Source organism: Thermobia domestica, chromosome 6 (genome assembly GCF_964235325.1).
Source record: "Thermobia domestica chromosome 6, izTheDome1.hap1.1, whole genome shotgun sequence".
Classification (NCBI taxonomy): domain Eukaryota; kingdom Metazoa; phylum Arthropoda; class Insecta; order Zygentoma; family Lepismatidae; genus Thermobia; species Thermobia domestica.
The window spans coordinates 237,503,436-237,522,735 of record NC_137459.1 but is presented as its reverse complement, the minus strand read 5'-3'; the positions used below and the strand labels follow the sequence as shown (position 1 = coordinate 237,522,735).

At 35.3% G+C, this 19,300-nt stretch overlaps 1 protein-coding gene across 3 annotated transcripts in view; it reads left to right on the top strand.

Moving 5' to 3' along the window:
• The window catches only part of Strip (striatin interacting protein), a 239,683-nt gene that overhangs the window by 147,578 nt on the left and 72,805 nt on the right, over positions 1 to 19,300 (top strand). For all 3 annotated transcript variants that reach the window (XM_081762663.1, XM_081762661.1, XM_081762662.1), the window contains exon 14: positions 4,133 to 4,337. In XM_081762663.1, the coding sequence (XP_081618789.1) occupies positions 4,133 to 4,337 (205 nt within the window). The remainder of the gene's footprint in view (positions 1 to 4,132; positions 4,338 to 19,300) is intronic.

The following is a 19,300-nucleotide window of genomic DNA, read 5'->3' as shown; positions in this document are numbered from 1 at the left end:
AGTAGTATCACATCAACTCAAGGAATGAATAATAGGAAGTATTTCAATAACTCGTATTGAAACAGTTTGATATACATTGTGTACTGGGATACATCTTGTAGATTGACCTTTCTCAGAAAAGGTCCAAAATTCGTTTACGTCATTCGGTTGAAACTCTTTATGAAAATAATAAACAACACAAATAAACACATCTGTGTCTAATAATGCTATTAGCACACTCTCAACGTTTGAGTACTTACAGCAAGAATTATGTGAGGAAATATTTTTTTCATCGGCTTCCAAGGGTACTATACTGATGATGTTCTATCACATTGCTTTCTTCTAACTTGTGAGCTTGTTCTCCATCCATATCACTAAAATATGCTATTTTACTTGAGAACCTGTTGAATAAAATATTCTACAGAACTATTGGAATTGTATTTTGTTTTGAGTTGAAGCCCCAAAATCATTTATGTCTTTAGGGAAAGGTGTAACACAACTTTAGATTGCTATGTGAATTGGGTCCTTTTTAATTCGTCTCTATCTTTTTGCTGCTTTTGTAAATATCAAAGACAATATCAACCCTTTTGGCTGATTTCGAGAGGCAACTTATCCCCTTTAGCATATTCTTTGGGAAATTGCCAAAACTTTTCAATGAATTTACAGCAGTAGCAGCTATAGTGCGAGCATGAAGCATAAAATCAAATACTATGCAGGGTATGTTTGGATGACATAGGGATGTGGTTTTTATTTTTATTTCAAGTTCTTTTACTAATTCTGATTTGTTTGATTTTATTAGATTGCTAACTTGGCTAAACAGAATGACATTAGTGTTAGCTCAAATGTTAAAAATTTATTAATTGAGTAGCCAAGATATCTAGAAATATCAATTTTTCTCTCAGCATTAGATGTTTCCATTTCACATCAATAATTTTTGGCTTTTCTTTATTCTGGTGGCCTCCTCTTAACGGAAGTGGATCTATCGTGATGTAGATCAACATTTTTTTTCACAATTCTACAGATTCGTCTACGAAGCATACTTATTGAGTACGTCTCATGATTGATTTTTTCTTGTAATGCTACAATCTCTTTCCTGCGGGTCATTCCTATAATACCACACTCCTCTTTAACTGGTTGGTTGTAGCACATCTCCAAGCCCTGATTCAACCTACACTGCTGAACTTTCTTTCTTCATGCTGAATAACAAATTCGATTCTTTTTAAAGACTCGACTATATCAGGAAGATTCTTTTAAAGAAGTTTCAAACAGTCTTCATAGTAAACTGAGCCTTCTTGGATAACTGACTTTACCAAAGGCAAGGCTCTGCCGAATGTACATAAATAGAGATCCCAGTTTCCCTCTCTATCAGTTCTAATGATGTTTCTCATTATAGGGAATAATGTATTTAGAAGAAATGTTACAATAACGAAACGTTTGGACTTTTATTCGTCCTTACGTTTGAACAAGGTAAGGAAGTCATGGAAGTCGTGTAGAAGACCACTCACATGTTCAGTTTTCTTCTTCGCATTAATACAATCCTTATTTTTGCACAAAGTTTTCAGAATTGTGAGTTGATCAAAGAGTGCTGGTACTTCTCAATTTCAGATTTCATGAAAAACTGTTGAAACTGGATTCGTTGTACAGCTTCTGCTATTATGTTCATGCCACGAGCTCCTCTACAATAATAATTACCTTGTAATGCACTTTCGATCACTTTAGGACCAAATATTTTAGTCTCCACTAATGCTTAAAAGATTCGCTATCTTTGATATATAGCCCAAGACAGCTTATTATGATTTTAGTTGTATGAAATGAACCAAGTTTATATATATAAAGAAGGCATTTTCAAACTTATCAAGGAACTGCAAATGTAGTTCCTTGGCTAAATGGTATATTCCTTCGTCATTCCACAGAATTCCACTCTCTTGATTTTCCTGTATGAAAAGATCCTCATAATTTACTATGGTTTTGTCTAGATAATTGATTGGTGACTGGAAAAGAAAGAAAGGAAACAGATGCTGAAATAGTTTTTGGAAGCTTCTTTTCAGTAATAAGTAAGTTAAAACCACTCCACAAAGGCACTCCAATTATCTCGGAAACTACTATTAGATAAGTCATAATTTGATGAAAACGTACCATTAACCATGTAAAATCTATTTTTAATGTTGAAACTGATGTTTTCCTGGCTGAGGTAGTTACTGGAGAATAAATTATGATCAATCATCTCTCTTTAGGGTTGTTAAATGGCACGAGCTTTAGACAGCTCAAAACATCATTCAGTTTTGTTGTGATTACCAAATGTAAAACATTCAAATCTATGCTCTGAATTACTGTATTATGATGTACATTCTGCACTAGGACTGTGTCATGCGAGCTACCAACGCCTGATTTCGTATCCTCTTGATGGTCAAAGTTATCCATAGCTGCTCGAAACGGAAGACCTCTGTTTAAGTGTATTGGCAATCTGACTCGGTGGTTCACCGTTAGTTCTACAGCTCTTGCTACAGAAGAATGATTCATTCTTTGAACAGTGTCATACCTACTGCATAAACCAACGTGATTCAAAGATGTTATTAAAGTTTTAGATGTGCATGTTCCATGATTTTCCTGTGCAGTGGAGACATGAAATGGGGTCTTACGTATAACGCATATTTTAAAACTGTTTATTTTCTCTGTTGCTTTGATGCTGGAGTAAGTTGTACTTTTTTTTTACCTTTATTTGTCTTTTTACAGATGCAGCTTTCTAAAATCCTAAAATATAAAAAAAAATCAAATAATTAATATTACATACTTAGTTTTCTTACCAAGTTTAATTAATGATTTCAAAAAATAAATTATATTCGTTGTCAATACAAACCTTTATGTAATTCATGTAAAAAAAAAAAAAAAAAAAAAAAAAAAAAAAAAAAATGTCATATTTAATGTAAAATAATGTGCTGATCAATTTTGTTCCTTTGAAATTTTGTGTTACAAGCAATAGTTCGGAGATATAGGCTATTTTCCACCAACGTTGCACTTTGGCTGGTCAGCCATATTGGAAGGAACCTCCCCATACCAGAAATGCGTATCCAAGCTAAAAGCTATTCTTAGACATATAGGAAATAAGTGTTGAAGAAAAATTCTCTATACACCTCCGTGCAACAGTCGTCAGTAGTATGGCTCCTGCACTATAGAATATTCTCAAATATTCTTGCTTATTGTAGCTCGCTGATTTCAGTGGATTTTTGATAAATACCTCTTGGTTTTGGATTCTAGGAATATTAATGAGCAAGGGCATGTCGTTTAACATTCGAATTAGCAGAACTGTTAACAATACACGTAACACAGGTGGATAGTTATCGAAACTATAACTATTTGTACTTGCGACGTTACTTCCATGTCTCTTTTTTAAAATCATTTTAGATTTAAAATATAAATCATTTCTTAAGTTTGCGACTTCAAATTAGAGTTCTTTCCTGTATAGGCAGCAAATTGCTGTATGCTGAATTGGTAAAGTTCTAGTGTCATTTTTTTCGGACTTAGGTTTTGTGACAAGAAGTGTACCAAAGCTAAAATTTTATTGCAACTAAGTAACAGGAAATATACAGCGTGGACAGCACAGTTAACCTTTCTATTCATCCATGTTAAAGCTAATTATTATTTATCCCTTTTTCTACATTACAGTGATATTGAAGTACGAGTATATGATAAAGTTCTCTACTTCTGTTCTCAGCACTTAAATAAAGTTTACTATTATTTAAAGTTTACTATTATTATTGTTGCTTTTAACTTTTCTTTATTCTGATCTTATGTAATATAATTATGAGAGTGTTGTTCACATTATAGGAGCATTTATGTTTCGGTGTCAATTCTTTCTGAAAGTGTGTGCATTTTTCGTTGTTACAGGGGGAATGGAATTCATGTTGTATCTGTCACTATGGTAAAGCGATTATAGTAAAGTACAGATAAAATGCTCGTATTTTATTCGTCTACAGAGAGAGAAAATTATTTGACATTAGATTACAGTTAAGAAATTCGTAAAACATAAAGTAGAAAACATTTGAATAGTTTTTAACACATCAAGAGGAAACTTGGTAAGATTTAACTGTGAACTAAAATGCTTTTAATAGTTGAGAAACAGTGGCCTGAATTCTGATGTTGCCATATTTTTTAGATGTTGGTTGTGTTCAAGTCAGCTCCAATACTTAAGAGAACATTAAAAGTACGGCATGCAATGATGCAGCTATATGTTCTAAAACTCTTAAAAATGCAGACAAAATATCTAGGTCGCCAGTGGAGGAAGTCCAACATGAAGACAATGAGTGCCATTTACCAAAAAGTGCGGCATCGGCTAAATGATGATTGGGCATATGGTAACGGTGAGTAATGCTGCTTTTTAATTGTGTGTAATTATTTTGTAGTTCGTAATTCAAGATAATTTTTCTGAACACTTAATTCTTTTTTTGCTAAAAAAAAAAAAGAGAGAGAGAGAGAGCAGTTGACCGGAACTTACCTGGAAAGGACGATGAAGGACTTCTCCAAGAAGAGGTTACAAATTGTTTCCAAATCGCTCGTCGGTCTCAATGATGAGATGAGCATTAGGCGCCGAGAGGTTCGGATGTCTCGTCCCGAAAACCTCACGGACGATCAGACGGTCATCCAGACCATAACGCACACCAACATTATTCACACAAACAACGAAAACACACTGGATTAAATAACACTATACTTATTTATTAGAATACTAATATATAAAAAAAAATAACGAAGAGGAATGAACACAACAGTTAACACAAAATATGTATAATAACTTTCATCACTAAAATCGCACTTTGCCTTTTTAATACGCTGTAGCCCTTTATATATATATATATATATATATATATATATATGAGATTATAATTCAGATGTCACTGCAGATGCTTCTCTCACACCTTGACGCACTTAGGGGATTAGCACTGGGGGAATAGTTGCCGAGAAAATCCCGCGTAGAAATCCAGTTGCTGCGCCAAACGATCCTGAAGAGTTAAGATGCGTTTTCAGCAAATAAAAAAAAATAAAAAAAAATATCTCCAAAGTAGAATGTTGATGTTGGAGGACACGTGTATAACTTTTTGGCGCACAAGGTTTATGGACCTGGGACTTCACTAGTTGGGGCTAGCCGTAAGAAAACGTCCTTCACCGGCTAATAGCTTATGCCCCTTAACACAAAATCATACTTAATTCCCGACGCAACGTGCGTGGTGGCTGCACACAATACCGGAGTCAAACTTCTTGAGCACCAAAGCTCAAGGTACGAGCTGCAGTGGTTGACTGAAAAGTGTTGGCAGTTCATTCTAAAAACACTCAGTTAGATTACCTGTATGCACATGCAAACAGAATACGGAAAATAATTTGTTAATTTTAGTCCACTGGCTACGATGCACGAGACACTGCGATAACTCGGGCGTGAGAAAGTACAGACAAGAAACTGCAAAACCAATGTGACTGGCGTCACTTTGGTCACTTGAAAATCTGGTCAGCTAGTATATTCATAATGATTGAAGAAAGCACTTAATTTAGTTCCAAATAACTGCAGAATATATACTGTGCATAATAATAAATCAGGGAGGAACACTGAAATGGTACGTAGTTCACTGAAATTTTCTCACCAAAAAGCAATGTTTTAAATATATATATGAAAAAAACAATGAAAGACTTCTTTGTCCAGTTGTGTGGGAAAGAAGCAATTGCCACCGAAGAAAGAACTTTTATGCGTCGCAGAATAAAATATAAATCGAAAAAATGATCATTGTCTTTACGAAATATATAGAGCGTCCACAAAAAATACTTCTATAACCTGGTAGCTGTTATAAGAACGTGTCAGAAATTCTTTATGTAATAATATTCTAATTATTATTAGCTACAGTTATATCAAATAACAGTAGAAGTGTGGGTTTATTTGGTGTACAATACTTCAAGCTGTTTCTCTGATGTAAAAAGACATGTGAATCTGAACTTACAATGGATATTCCCTTTCCGACCAAATGTTTTAATTTAATGATTTAATTGTGTAGAACTAGTCTTCAATATAGCACATACTAAAAAGTTTAGAAAAATATTTCTTAATTACAAAGATACAAAGCGTCAAAAAACGCTAAAATGCGATAATGATACGTCACTGAAACAGAAACGAGATGATGTAGCGTGACGTTACATACCGGGTTCTCTCTCTGAGTTACATTGGAAGTTTCAGGGAACGCTTTTATTGCATTTTCTTACAGTAGACTACAAATGAATTTATTGGAACAGTAAACGTAAAGTGACAAAATAGGTAGAACATTATTTGTATGTTAAAATAACATGCTAATAGGACTATTCTGCAGAGGCGGCTCGTGGCTAAATACATAGATTAGGCACAGAAAAACGGTTCGTAATGTTCAGTGGCGATGAAACTGTCTTTGCCCCCTCCCCCCCCCGTTGCAGGATTTTCCCTGAGTTTCGAGATGCTAGTAAACAAATAAGCATATTGTGAAACCAATCACTTGAGGGAGACATAAAGCAGTGTGGAAATTGAAGCACTTTAAGGTGGGCGAAGTTAGTGTGGGCCAAAAATATACTTGCACTTTTGCAACAGTAGCGTATACAGGTTTGATGGCTTGGGCTACCACTAACCTTTATATTATTATTATTATTATTATTATTATTATTATTATTATTATTATTATTATTGGACTTTTTTCACTTTATTATACAATCTTCAAAATAAGAAAAAACTTTACACCATCCTTTTGTGTAATCACTAGAACACCACGTTAAATTTAAGTTACAAATATGCATAACCTCAATTATTATAAATAGTCATTCAAAGTAGTTAACCTTCTAGTCTAAAAGAGATGTATTATACAAAAATAAATAAATAAATAAATAAAAATAAAAAAATAAAATAAAATAAACTAGATATTTGTTGATAGAGATGCAAAAAAGCCGGCTTTTTTGAATCGATGGTTTTTTTTTCACATAAAAAGCCGGCTTTTTTGGGAAAAAAAACGAGAATTTTGGAAATTTTGGCTTTTTTCATTTTCATGATTTTTCTATCTAAATAGCTTTCTTATAGTATATTCTATAGTTAGATATGAATTCCATGTCCTAAATGCCATATTTCGCTCTAAAATTCACCAGCAAGATGGATGGAGCACATGTTTTACGAATTAAAGCTAACGTGAAGAATCTAGGCAATTTTTGAGGGCAATTTTAGAGGCTATTTAACTTTATTTTAACTTTTGACTTATCGACTTTTTTTTTTCTTCTCTAGATCATTTTAATTTGTCATCCGTGTTTCATTTCTAAGAGCTTAGTACTCTAGCTTCTAGCGCAAAAGTTAAATTTACGTTTTTCTATATATCCGTCAAAGCGTACGTTTTTCAATATATCTGTCAAACCGTACTTCCACATTTCTGTTATACTGTAGCTGTACAGTGATTTAGCAATAATTTTCCGGATACAATCTTGAATACCAATTTACACAAATAATCAGTAGTAGATTTAGAAAAGCACTTTGGGAGGGATTTCTCTGATTGTTTCGTTTTCTAAAATGTCCTAATTTTATTTGGGAGGAGCTTGAAGTTTATGAGTACAGGCATAACTAATATTTCGTTTCGTTTATATGTTTAGCGATAATCTTAAGGATACAACCTCATTGAAGATCATTTTATACTGAGAATCAGTGGCGGATTTAGAAAAGTATTTTGGGAGTTTTTTTTTTTTTTTTCTTACTGATGTTTAGTTTTTCTAAACATTCGTAATTTTTATTTGACGGGAGCTTAAAGTTTATGAGTAAAGGCATGACTAATAGATATTTCTTTGTTTTAGACATTAAGTAATTTTGGGAAACAGGCTTCAGTCTGAAAGACCGCCCTCCTAACCTTCGCAAAACCGTCACTGCTGGTAATTAGTAATAATAACGATTTAAAAACAATAGGAAAGGAAGTCGGCCAACTCACAGTACACGCACTATTTCTACTTCACAGATGGAATGATGAAAAGCTTTGTCAGAATGATCGAATGCTGAGTTGAATCCCCGACTTCCCGATAGAAGCGCAAAAGCTCCACTCAGTCATGTTTGTTGTGCAGTTGTATTTATCTTAAGTTAAATATATTCCGTAGTCCTTTTTTGAGGTGGGGTGGGGTGAGGAGAGTTTCATAATGAAATGAAGGGTGTGAGCCAAGAACATGATAACTAACAAATTTTCAATTGCTGAGTTATGCAGCACCAAATAGACAGCAACGCATACCGCTTCGTTTAATCCTTTATGTATAGTCCTATGTGAAAAATTACTTTCCGATTTTCAAAATGGATTGTGCAGCAGAAAATCTCTAATTTCTTAAAATAGTAAAATTGTGGGTTACCATGTTCTTGCCTCATACTCTTCATATGTTGAATCCCTCTTGTTAAAAATTCGGAAAACTTGAGGACTGAGTAAACCGTGATGGTGGTTATATAAAACTGTAGAATTTCAAGAATATACAAAACCAAAAGCTCTAGATATGCAGCCTTTAAGTATATCATATAAATGTAAGTATTTTTCTTATGTTTTATTTTAATTTTATTGTTCCAAAAAGAGGGTATGGAATATTTTGAAAAATATTACATAGAATTTTGCTAGTTATTTATGTATTTTTTAAAAATAAGTATTTACTTTTAGGGTTGGCTGGTTTACACCAGCTGTTTTTTTAATAAACAACTGGTTTAAACCAAAAAATTAAAAAGAACGAAAAATGCGAATCGTGTGAAATTCATGGTGACGTTTCCCCACATCAAACTATCTGCATTAGTTTTATTTCCTTTTCACCTTTTAATCAGGGTGTCCCAGATTGTTGCATAATAACACCAAGGTGAAACAAACTTCTTTCTGTCAATATGTAATATAAATACATAAAGCAAAATATCTAAACCCAAAAAAGCCTTGTTGAAACCAAAAAACCTAGTTTAACCCCCCCCCCCAAAAAACGGGGTTTTGGCATTTTCAAAAACAACCACGGTTCTTGCCAACCCTGCTTACTTTTGTATGTAGGAGGTTAAAAAAATCTTATTATATACATTGGTTAATCCTTTGGAATTCATAATGTAAATATGTTGAGAAGTAAAACTGTTTGAAATATCTTTTCGAAATTCATGGTTTATTTTCGAAGTTTTATATTATTATCGACATCAACCACTAATTAAATGACTTTTTGTGTTATAGAGAAGCGAAACAAAATCTGATTTATCAATTTAAAGCAGAATTTTGAAAAAAGCCCAAAATTTTCCAATAAAAAAGCGAAGCAGAAAAAACCGAGTTTTTTTTTCCAAAAAAGCCTTTTTTTTTTCGAGCCCTTGCATCTCTATTTGTTGACGCTTCCAACGAAACATAGAACTAAACCTGAGAGACTGAAACACACCTCAATCTGTTCACTGTTCGAGAGATGTTACTTTTCAGCGTTTCCGATAACTCACTGTACCAATGGCGTATTTAGGATTTTGTTTCGGGGAGGGCTATGCACAATACGGGGAAGAAAGGAGCAATTGCCCACCTGAGTTTGAGAATTAATATTTTAATCAATTGTCTACTAATTCTGTGCTAAGAAAAAACGTGAAACTCGTATGTCGGTGGAGGATCTTACTCCTCCCCCCCATGCAAATCCGAAATGACTCTCCTACAAACACACGTTGAAGATTTGTAATCTCATTTTAACTTAACTGATTTCAATTTAGAAAAAAATTGGAAATATTCAGTTTTATCTGTGTAAGTTTTTACCTGAAAGAAAATGTTGAGACAAGTTGAAGCTGAAATATACAGATTGCAGTTTTAGTGGCAAGAATTGTAGACTGGTGAATCTTATGTGATTATAATACACATAAAGAATTAACAATCAAACATTTTATTCTATTCATAGAAGAAACAGGAAGCATCTTCTTGACGTACCGAATTTCCCGGGCTACGTATTTCCCCTCTCTTGATTCTCTTTTATTCAGACATTTACTTTTCTTTATAACTAAACGATGTAAATATTCCTTTGCTATAATAATTAAAGTTCCGTTATGCCGATATCCGTGCAAGTTGGTGTGGAACATCAGTTTGGCTTATCAGCTTCTCATAGTTTTGATGTTACTGACGACGGCCGACTCAAATCACAACCAACAACGGTCAAAACTATGATAGGAGAAAACGAAAGAAAGTAACAACCAAGAAAAAGAAACAGAAGAGTAGAGTGGTCGAATGATTAAAAAAAAAAAAGTTCTTACATGGAATGGAATTGGACAAATGCAGTATTATTTGTGAACAAAGAGCATAAGAAAATGGAAAGTCAATGAAATTCTTAGAAATGGTGAGAAGGATTAATGTTGTAGTCCTACGTGGAATGAAAAAAAAAATTTCGGGAGGAGCTTGAGCCCGATAACCCTCCCCCTAAATACGCCATTGCACTGTACTAAAATTTCTCGGAGTAGATTCTATTCCGACACAGATTCCTTATTAGTAATTTGAAAAACTGATGATTTTTATTTGTATATAAATTTAATTTTTATAATTACACATGAAGGTTGGGGTCATTACCAAGTCCCCCCCCCCCTAGAAAGCACAAAAAAAAAACAAGGTTCCGGGGAAATGTTCAGAGGTGCCTGGGAATTTCCCCCTTTCTCCCCTTCAATTACCACACTGACATAAAGTCGAGATTTCCCACGTTGTAGAAGCGTTATTGACGCCACTATCAATGTTATATGTGCAGAAAACGAAGCTTCATTCTTTATCTATATCTCCTGTATTTTGTTAAAAAATTAACATTGCTTTTAAGATAACGATCGTAAGGGTTAGAATCTTTTTTTTTTCTTATTCTTCAACGTTGAATCACTGTCATAGGCGCAAATTTGTTTCCAACATTGGGGGGGGGGGGACGGGTAAAACCGTACCGCCCATAATCTTTTTTTTTTTTTTTAAGCGATCTTTAAAATAGTTATGAAGTTGAAAAACAATACTGTGAAGAATCAGGGGAGCAGAGTTGTCTTCAACATTGAGAGGTGGGCAGATTTGAGGCTTATTCTGGGGGGGGGCATCAATTTCATTTTACTTTCCTTTATGGCAATCGGAAACAAATCATCACATTTCTCAACCAAAAACACATTTCAAATCGGATTACTGGGGGGACATTTCCCCTTCATCCCCTCGGGATTTGCGCCAGTGATTACTGTTGCTTCCTCCCTTACCTAGAAGAAAATGTATATCCTATATATAAAATAGAGAAAACATATATACTAAACACACAGAAATAAGTTGCGCGTTGAATTTCTAAGATAAATATTAAAGCACGAACTTAACCTTACTTTTACAAAAGATCGATGCAACGATCCTTTTGTGTTTCATATCTTGTAATCACACAAATCATGCATACATTAATTCAGCACAAGTCCAATGTGCTAACACACTGTCACAAACTTACAAAATATACCTCACACATTAATATTTTAGAAATGCACAATATCGCTTGAAAACAAGGTAAAACATGCAGAAAATCACGATATTACACCCGATCTATCCGTCGACTTTCGCGCTCTTAAGACAAAAATGTTTCACAGTATTGCCATAATTGTTATAGTTTTTTTTTCTTCCTTTTCGTCAACGTTTTTAGCATGTTTACTAGAAATTAAGTATAGACCAGTATATATTTTGAAAAAAACAGATAATTCCCTTCAAAGGAGATATTATACTTCCTCAGTAAAACATTCTAAAAGTTTAAAATGGTGTTAATGTGAAGGAAATAGCATACGTAATTGTTTATTTCTATATAATCAACGCTTACGTTTAAATTTATTCAATTTGCTACACTGCATGCCCTTATATGATGAACAGCGGAGAGTATGGCAAGTATCACTCTCTGGTTCAATCATGTGCAGTGCGCGTAGGCAGGCCCATTTTCAACTTGCCTCCCTTGAAACACCGAACATTGGAGTAATTTCTAACCCAAGACTATTGCTCTTTGGTTAACCCCTCACCCCTTTCAGAGTGGATGAGGGGTGTTTGCGTTGTCAACAGTGCTTCGCTGCTGAGGAGGCTAAATCTGTTTCAGGCCTCAATACAGGATTGGAATTTTTAAAACTCAAATTATCATGCCAAAGAATATAAATTTTCGCTTTTGCCATTAAATGCTGTAATGTTTTACAAACATTTTTTACACTTGAGTAAATGAATTTTAAGAAGTCTGTTTCGTGTTATACAATTAATAATTTGAAATAAGTTTTATTTCAAAAATTACACAGAAATGTTGACTTAATATGAATTTTATTAGAAATAAATAAATAAATAAAAAATAAAATTTAGTTTTGCTCAAAAATATAGATGTCAGGCCCCACATGTCTCACCTGACGAACCGCTAACGCTATTTTCCAAATTTAAAGTATACTAAATATCATTTGTGATGTTCTATTATTACAAATATTTTAGGTACATACGAGCATGGTTATATTATTATTTTAGACTAGAAACATTGAGTGTCTAACTACTACATCAGTTCAAATTAAAAGTAAATTACACGCACATTAAGCAGATTCAGGCCACCATATTTCAGCCTGATAAATGTAGCTTTTATTTTTATTTTCAAAACTTGTCTTCCAGTATTTAAAGTTCATGTTCTGTTAGCGCTTATACAGTGCATTCCACGAATAACACTAAGGCCCGTCTCCTGAAAAAGCACGGAAGATAGAAACATGAAACTTTTGTATCCTTCAAGGGACATAAAAGACAACATTATGCTGATAAGGAGAATCCCTCAAGAGGGTTACGGGGAGTAACTACAAAAGTTTAAATAGCAACCTCCATTGTGTGGTACATCGTTTGAAAGGTAATCACGTGTAAATACCAGGCCGTATTCACAACCAACTCTAAAGTAGAACGTAGGTCTAGTTTGGAACGAACGCGTAATACACGTACCAAACGTTTAGCACTGTAACAGTATTGAAAAAAAAATACAAAACATGCAAATTGAACTGAAAAAAAGAGAGAAAAAGAGAGAGAGAGAGAGAGAGAGAGAGAGAAAGATATTAACGAAAAAATAACCCTCCGAGGCTCGAATCCCGGACAGCACGTGTACTAAACACACGCGTTATCAATGCGCTACTATCAAACTGCTACTCTTGCGGGCGAGGAGATGTAGCTCATGAGGACAAGTTGCCTTTGTGTTCTGTTGTTGGTCACACGTACTTGAGCAAAGTCACTCTGCTTACTCGTGCACCACTATCAGATATGGTTTTCCGACCAACAGTGCGCTACATTACTACCCGGAGCAGTAGGTCTGAAGGCCGTGCACATGTGTTTGTGCTGGTGGATTTGACCCTCTTACATTGCAGACATAATGCACTCTCTTGAACAGAGAATTGAAATTGTGTTACTCTTTGGTGCTACAAATCGTTCGTACAGTGCAACAGCACGGTTGTTCAGTGAACAAAACGTGCGCAACTCGATTAGTGTTTCTTCTGTACGCCATTTATTACTCAAATTCTTTACGACAGGCAGTATGACCAATGCGCCAAAGCCTCGAAACCCTAGTGTTGCTACGGAGAAGACACAGATACAAGTGTTGGCGGAGCTGACTGTGCATCCTCAACAGTCTATAACAACGGTGGCTCAAATGTGCGGTATGTCATACACAACGACACATAAGATCTTTAAAAAAAAATGCATACATACAAACTGCGTATGGTATAGGAGTTAAGTGAACGTGATCCCGATATGCGTATCGAGTTTTGTGAACAGATGTGTGAGGCATTGGCGCGTGGTACCATTGTTCTGACAAACGCGTGCGATGCAAGTACGTTTTAGTCGAATGGCAAGGTCAACAGGCATAACTACCTATACTGGTGTGACACAAATCCTCATGTATTTCATGAAGGTAATACGCAACACCAACAATCGCTGAATGTCCGGGCTGTTTTTTCGGTAATCACATAATCGGGCTCCTCTTCATCGATGGAATATTAACAAGTGAGAAGTACCTGGCGATGCTGCAAGACTTGATTGTATCGTTGATTGTAGAGACACTGGAAGAGAATATGCAAGAATTTGGAGAGATTCTGCCTGTTTTTCCGTCGAGCATCTCCTGCATTAATGTTGTATGTCCCAAACGGTACCACATTTCTCTCTGCTTACAGCTTTGCAACGTTTCTTCGACCGTACTTTACAAATGGCCGCCATGTTGGCTAGTGACATGCTAGCGACACGCAGTTTCTAGAACTAGTTTCTACATGTGATTACCTTTCAAACGATGTACCACACGATGGGGGTTGCTATTTAAAATTTTGGAGTTACCGCTCGTAACCCCCTTGAGCCTCCTTCATGGTGGATTTTGCTTACCAGCATAATGTTGTCTTTTATGTCCCTTGAAGGTTACAAAAGTTTCATGTTTCTATCTCCCTTATTATTATTATTATTATTATTTCTCAGGAGACGGGCCTTAGTGTTATTCGTGGAACGCACTGTATACTTCTCTCACTACTGACTGTACACATTGAAAATTTGTCTGTATATACATTATAAATTTAGTGAAATTTTATGCTAATTTTACTACGGCTATAAATATAGCACTTTCTGTACCAAAAAAGTTCTAAATGCCTTTACACAATTTCGCATCCTATTACATCCCTTACATGTTTCTACCATTTACCGTACATATTAGCAATTAATTACCACACACCATTGTTATAACTGTGATTTTATTTTGCGAATGTTCGTGCGTTAGTGCTACAAGAACTCGTGTTATATTAATTAGCTCTTTACTATTTTTACTACATTTCCATAAGGGAAATGCTTTCGTGACCACCGTGGTAGTTTGGACCTAAAAGAGCGAGAGGAGCGGAGGCAGGCTAGTAGTTTAGATGCTTAGGCTGTCGAAAGAGCATGAACAAGAGCAGTGCTCGAAAATTTTTCTTCTCGCCTAGACGCTAGTCCTCAGAATTAGGTGCCATAAGAATACAAATCTAATTTAATATGTGGGCGTACATATTTTTGATTTAAATTGTCTTGCTGCCAGACCCGTATTTCCAGTCGTCATTCGACCTGGTGGCAAGGATTTTTTGAGCACTGAACAAGAGGAATATTATCAGAAATTCATTATGTACTGAATGTGTTATTATTTTGAAACATTAACTTTTTCTTTCCAACAACCTCACAGGAAATAGTGTTCCTAACATACAAACCTATTTTTTTTTCCTCGTCAGCTTTAAATGTGAGTAATGTTTGGTATATAATGGCACCCTTGTGAACGATTATACTGTGAAAGTATTGCGTTTCGTACGTTGTCTGATGTTTGCAAGAAAAAAAAAAAAAAAAAAGATACATATATATTGATAAAAGTAAATATTTGAAGAGTTTAGTCCTTTGTCTAAGTTCTGTTAGTTTAGGTTAGTTTCTCATATATTGCTCCACTGCTAGAACAAAATATTGTGCATATTACTCGTCATGCCATATCACAAACGTTCATACTCACTCAGCAATGAGGAGGCTTAGTGACTTAGTGGTAGAGCTCTCGCTTCTGCTCGAGGATCCCTAGTTCAATCCCAGGCCATGCGAATTTGTGGTTAACAATATCGTGTCCATAGTTTCTCACGGTTTGCACATTTTCTCGCATGGTCATTCCACCAACTATTTTGTAATCATTCACTTTCATTAATCATCTGTCTGTTGTAGCCTACAGGGCATGAACAGAAAAGTGAAACTGGATATTTCATTTAATTTAGCAATCAGCTATTACAGTTTGGATTATTTTTACTTGGGAACTTTTTTTCCTCCGGGGTTCCTTGGGCTCACCCGCTCCCCTGAATGCTGACCCCCACGACAAACTTTCACACCGGGAATTAGTAGTCTACCATTAAATCGCCGTGCTTTTATACCATGGACTAGCCTTTGGCTAGCTGGCGGCTTTGCCCCCAGACCCCCAAGTCTGCTGGGCCTACGGCCTCGCATTTCTTATCTATCGCCCTTTGCATCAACAGTAAATTTGGTGAACTTGCTCTTCATATTTCCTGAATCTGTCCGTTCGGGGACTTTGCCCCCAGACACAGTCTTTGTTCGACCTACGGCCTCGCACCCCTTGAACCCATAATTATATTGTTTCTTTTCCTGTTTCAACTATCTAAAAGATAAGATTTTGTGTCCCAAGGAAACGTCCATTTAAATAGCATGGGAATTTCTTCATCCCCCTTTTGACCCCTAAAAAAATAAAAATATTCACTTTTGGCAATTTTCCTGTTGGTTAATCCTGAAAGGCTACAATCATGTCAAATTTCATCGTTCTAATCCTGCCGGAAGTGCCTAAACATTTTGGGGTGTAGAAGACGTCCCATATAAATAACATGGGAAAGATTTTTCGGTTCCCCATAAAACAACTCTACGGTCGGAAATTTTTATTTCTGATGATTCGCTTAGGTACCGCTAACGAAAACGTACAAGCATACGGAATTTCAAGTTTTTATTTTAATTCTAAGTACCTAAAACATGAGATTATAGATCCGAAAAAGGTCCCATTTAAATAACGTGGGGAAAGTTTTCATCCCCTCTTTAGACCCCCTAAAAACTAAAAATATTAACTTTTGGCAATTTTCCTGTCGGTTAGTTCCGAAAAGCTACAATCATGCCAAATTTAGTGATTGTAGCCCTACAGGAAGTGCTCAATAATTTATGTCAGCTCATGCAGTTTTATATATAGTTAAGATATTTTTCTTAACTGTAGATAAGATTCGGTTCGTAAGGCACTTGGTGACATACATTAGAACGTTAATTACTGCATTTACTCAGACTGCTAAAAAAATAGCCTGTTTACGTAAATGAACTAAATAAAATTACCACCACCAATGCCTTTCTGTACTTATACTTGTAGTATACATTATGACTTAAAAGAACTACAAAACTTCGTATGTTCATAGGCGTACTGATTGTGACGTACTGTTACATAAAGTAGCATTAGTCCCATATATAAGTTGTTCACTAAATTCAATGCATTGACTTTATAACTGAGTAACACTTCAGTAATATATGTTGGATACTTTGTTGTAAGATCTTACAAAATTAGTACTCTACAACACTGTTCTTAGATACTCAAGTATATTCAAATAGTTGGAAATAAATAAATTGATAGATGGTTTGCTACTAATCTTTTTTATAATCTTCGTTTTATTAGCAATATTCTACCCACTTGAAAAAATAGCATCATTACTTCCTGTAAGTCGTTTTCCCACTGAGCGAAGCATACAGTTTCCCTCAATCGAAGGATGACGTACAAACGTGGCGGTCATTATTTTAAGTAATAGACAAAATTCATTCGCAAATTTTGACTAGTTAGAATCGACGCGTAAGCAAAGTGAAGTGTTCTCTCTAATCAGTTCCTTCTAAAGTATTTTATAGCTCATTAATCGATATTGAAAAATTGAAAGTGACCATGTTTGTGACTCTTAATCACCCGACCGATCTCGATCAAATTTTCAACACAGATGATGTTCAGGTCTAGGATGGTTTCTATCATTTCACTCTCACGGTAGAATTAGGGCAGGGGGAGGAGGGAAGATATAATATAAAAATCAGTATATATAAAAATGAAAGTGACAATGTTTGTGACTTAATTACTCATGAACCACCCCGAGCTCCGTGACTAAACGGATAGCGCACGGGCCTTTGGCGTGGGAGACCCGGGTTCGATTCCCGGCGGGAGCTCATGTCGTTCGAATTCCATGGTAATCGGTAGGTCCCGTCTCATATAGTCTCGCTGCTGAAAGAGGCGTTAAACTCAAAATCAACTCAACTCAACTCAACTCAACTCATGAACCTCCCGGCTAATTTCAAATTTTCAGCATAGATGAGGTTCGAACCTGGTATGTTTTTTTTTGTCACATCATTTTGACGGTGCACTTTAGGAGAGGGGAGGAGTGAAGATATTTTAAAATGATCGAAAGTGACCGATATTAGTGTCGAAGCTATAGTTTCAGGGGTCGCTGAGATGAACAGTGACACTTCCTATTCCGTTTAAATCCATGCCACTAAAAACAAAAATAGCATATTTCACGGGTACCAAACACATGAGATGAGGAGTTATGCATTTAAAATTTTTGTTTCAACCCAGCAAAATGGGTAATCGATGCTAGTAAATAAATAAAAAAATAAAATAAAGTGGAAAAAGTCCATTGTATTGAAAGAGCCAGTTTATCCGCATGCTGCTGAGTGAAGTTTGTTACCCCAAACCAATGAATATACACTTTTTTTTTTTTTTTTTTCATTACCGTGCCACAAAGAATATGCAAGTAGCACGTTTACAATAAGTGTACATGATTATTTTTACATGTTACCCCTTTCCCATCCCACCCCTCACAGCCCATGCCAATAATGTGATAAAAACATAACATTTCCTTCATCCTTATCCCCATTTACATTGTTATTTTTCTTATGTTTTGAACGTTTACCACTTCATAGTGTGTTTCTACACTTTTGGACCACCCAATAGAACGGCTGTGTCCGTTCGTCCGTTGACAGGTATCAGAGCGAAAACGGTAAGAGCTATCGAGAAGCGATTTTTGGAATTGACTCAACATCCCAAGAATAGTTCTGTCTCCTCTGTTAACCATCTCTTCAAACCGGAAGGGGTTTAAATTAAGTATTTCCGGTTTCAGCGTTTATCGTCATAGAACAAAAATGGTAATAGATAGACACAAATGATTTTCTACAATCGTTCCATTCTTTTAAGAGAACGCACCATCACAATCCACAATATTCTACCGAAAGTGGAAGTTGTTCAAATTTTACTACTACTTCCAGTTTCAATATTGATTTTCATAGAACATAAACGGTAAGAAATATCTAGAAGTGGTTTTTGCAATCGATTCAATGTCCCAAGAATATTTTCCATTTCCTCTGATAACCTCTATTCAAACCGAAAATGGTTCAAATTAACCAATTTCATTTTCAACATCTATCGCTACAGAAGAGATAGTAAGTAATGCTTTCTGATATGGATTTAGCGTCCAAGGAACAGGTTCTGTCTTGTTTTATTATTGTATTGGAACCAATATTTGTAGATGTACTACTTCAAGTTTGATTATTGAATTTGCATAGTTTGGAAGTCTGCTGTAGTCTCACACTGTGAAACGAAACTCACTTGTATAGAAAATGTCCCCCCTACCCCCTTGAAAATTTTCAAAAACGTTGGTGCATGTGTCTCCTTATTTTAATGAGGAGTTTATATATCGAGTTTCGTCTTTCTATTTTTACGGGATCGTGAGATACTGTATTTTTGGCATAATTTTTTTAACACCTTGGCCCCCCTAGGTGATACGCCCTTCGAGAAAACTTAC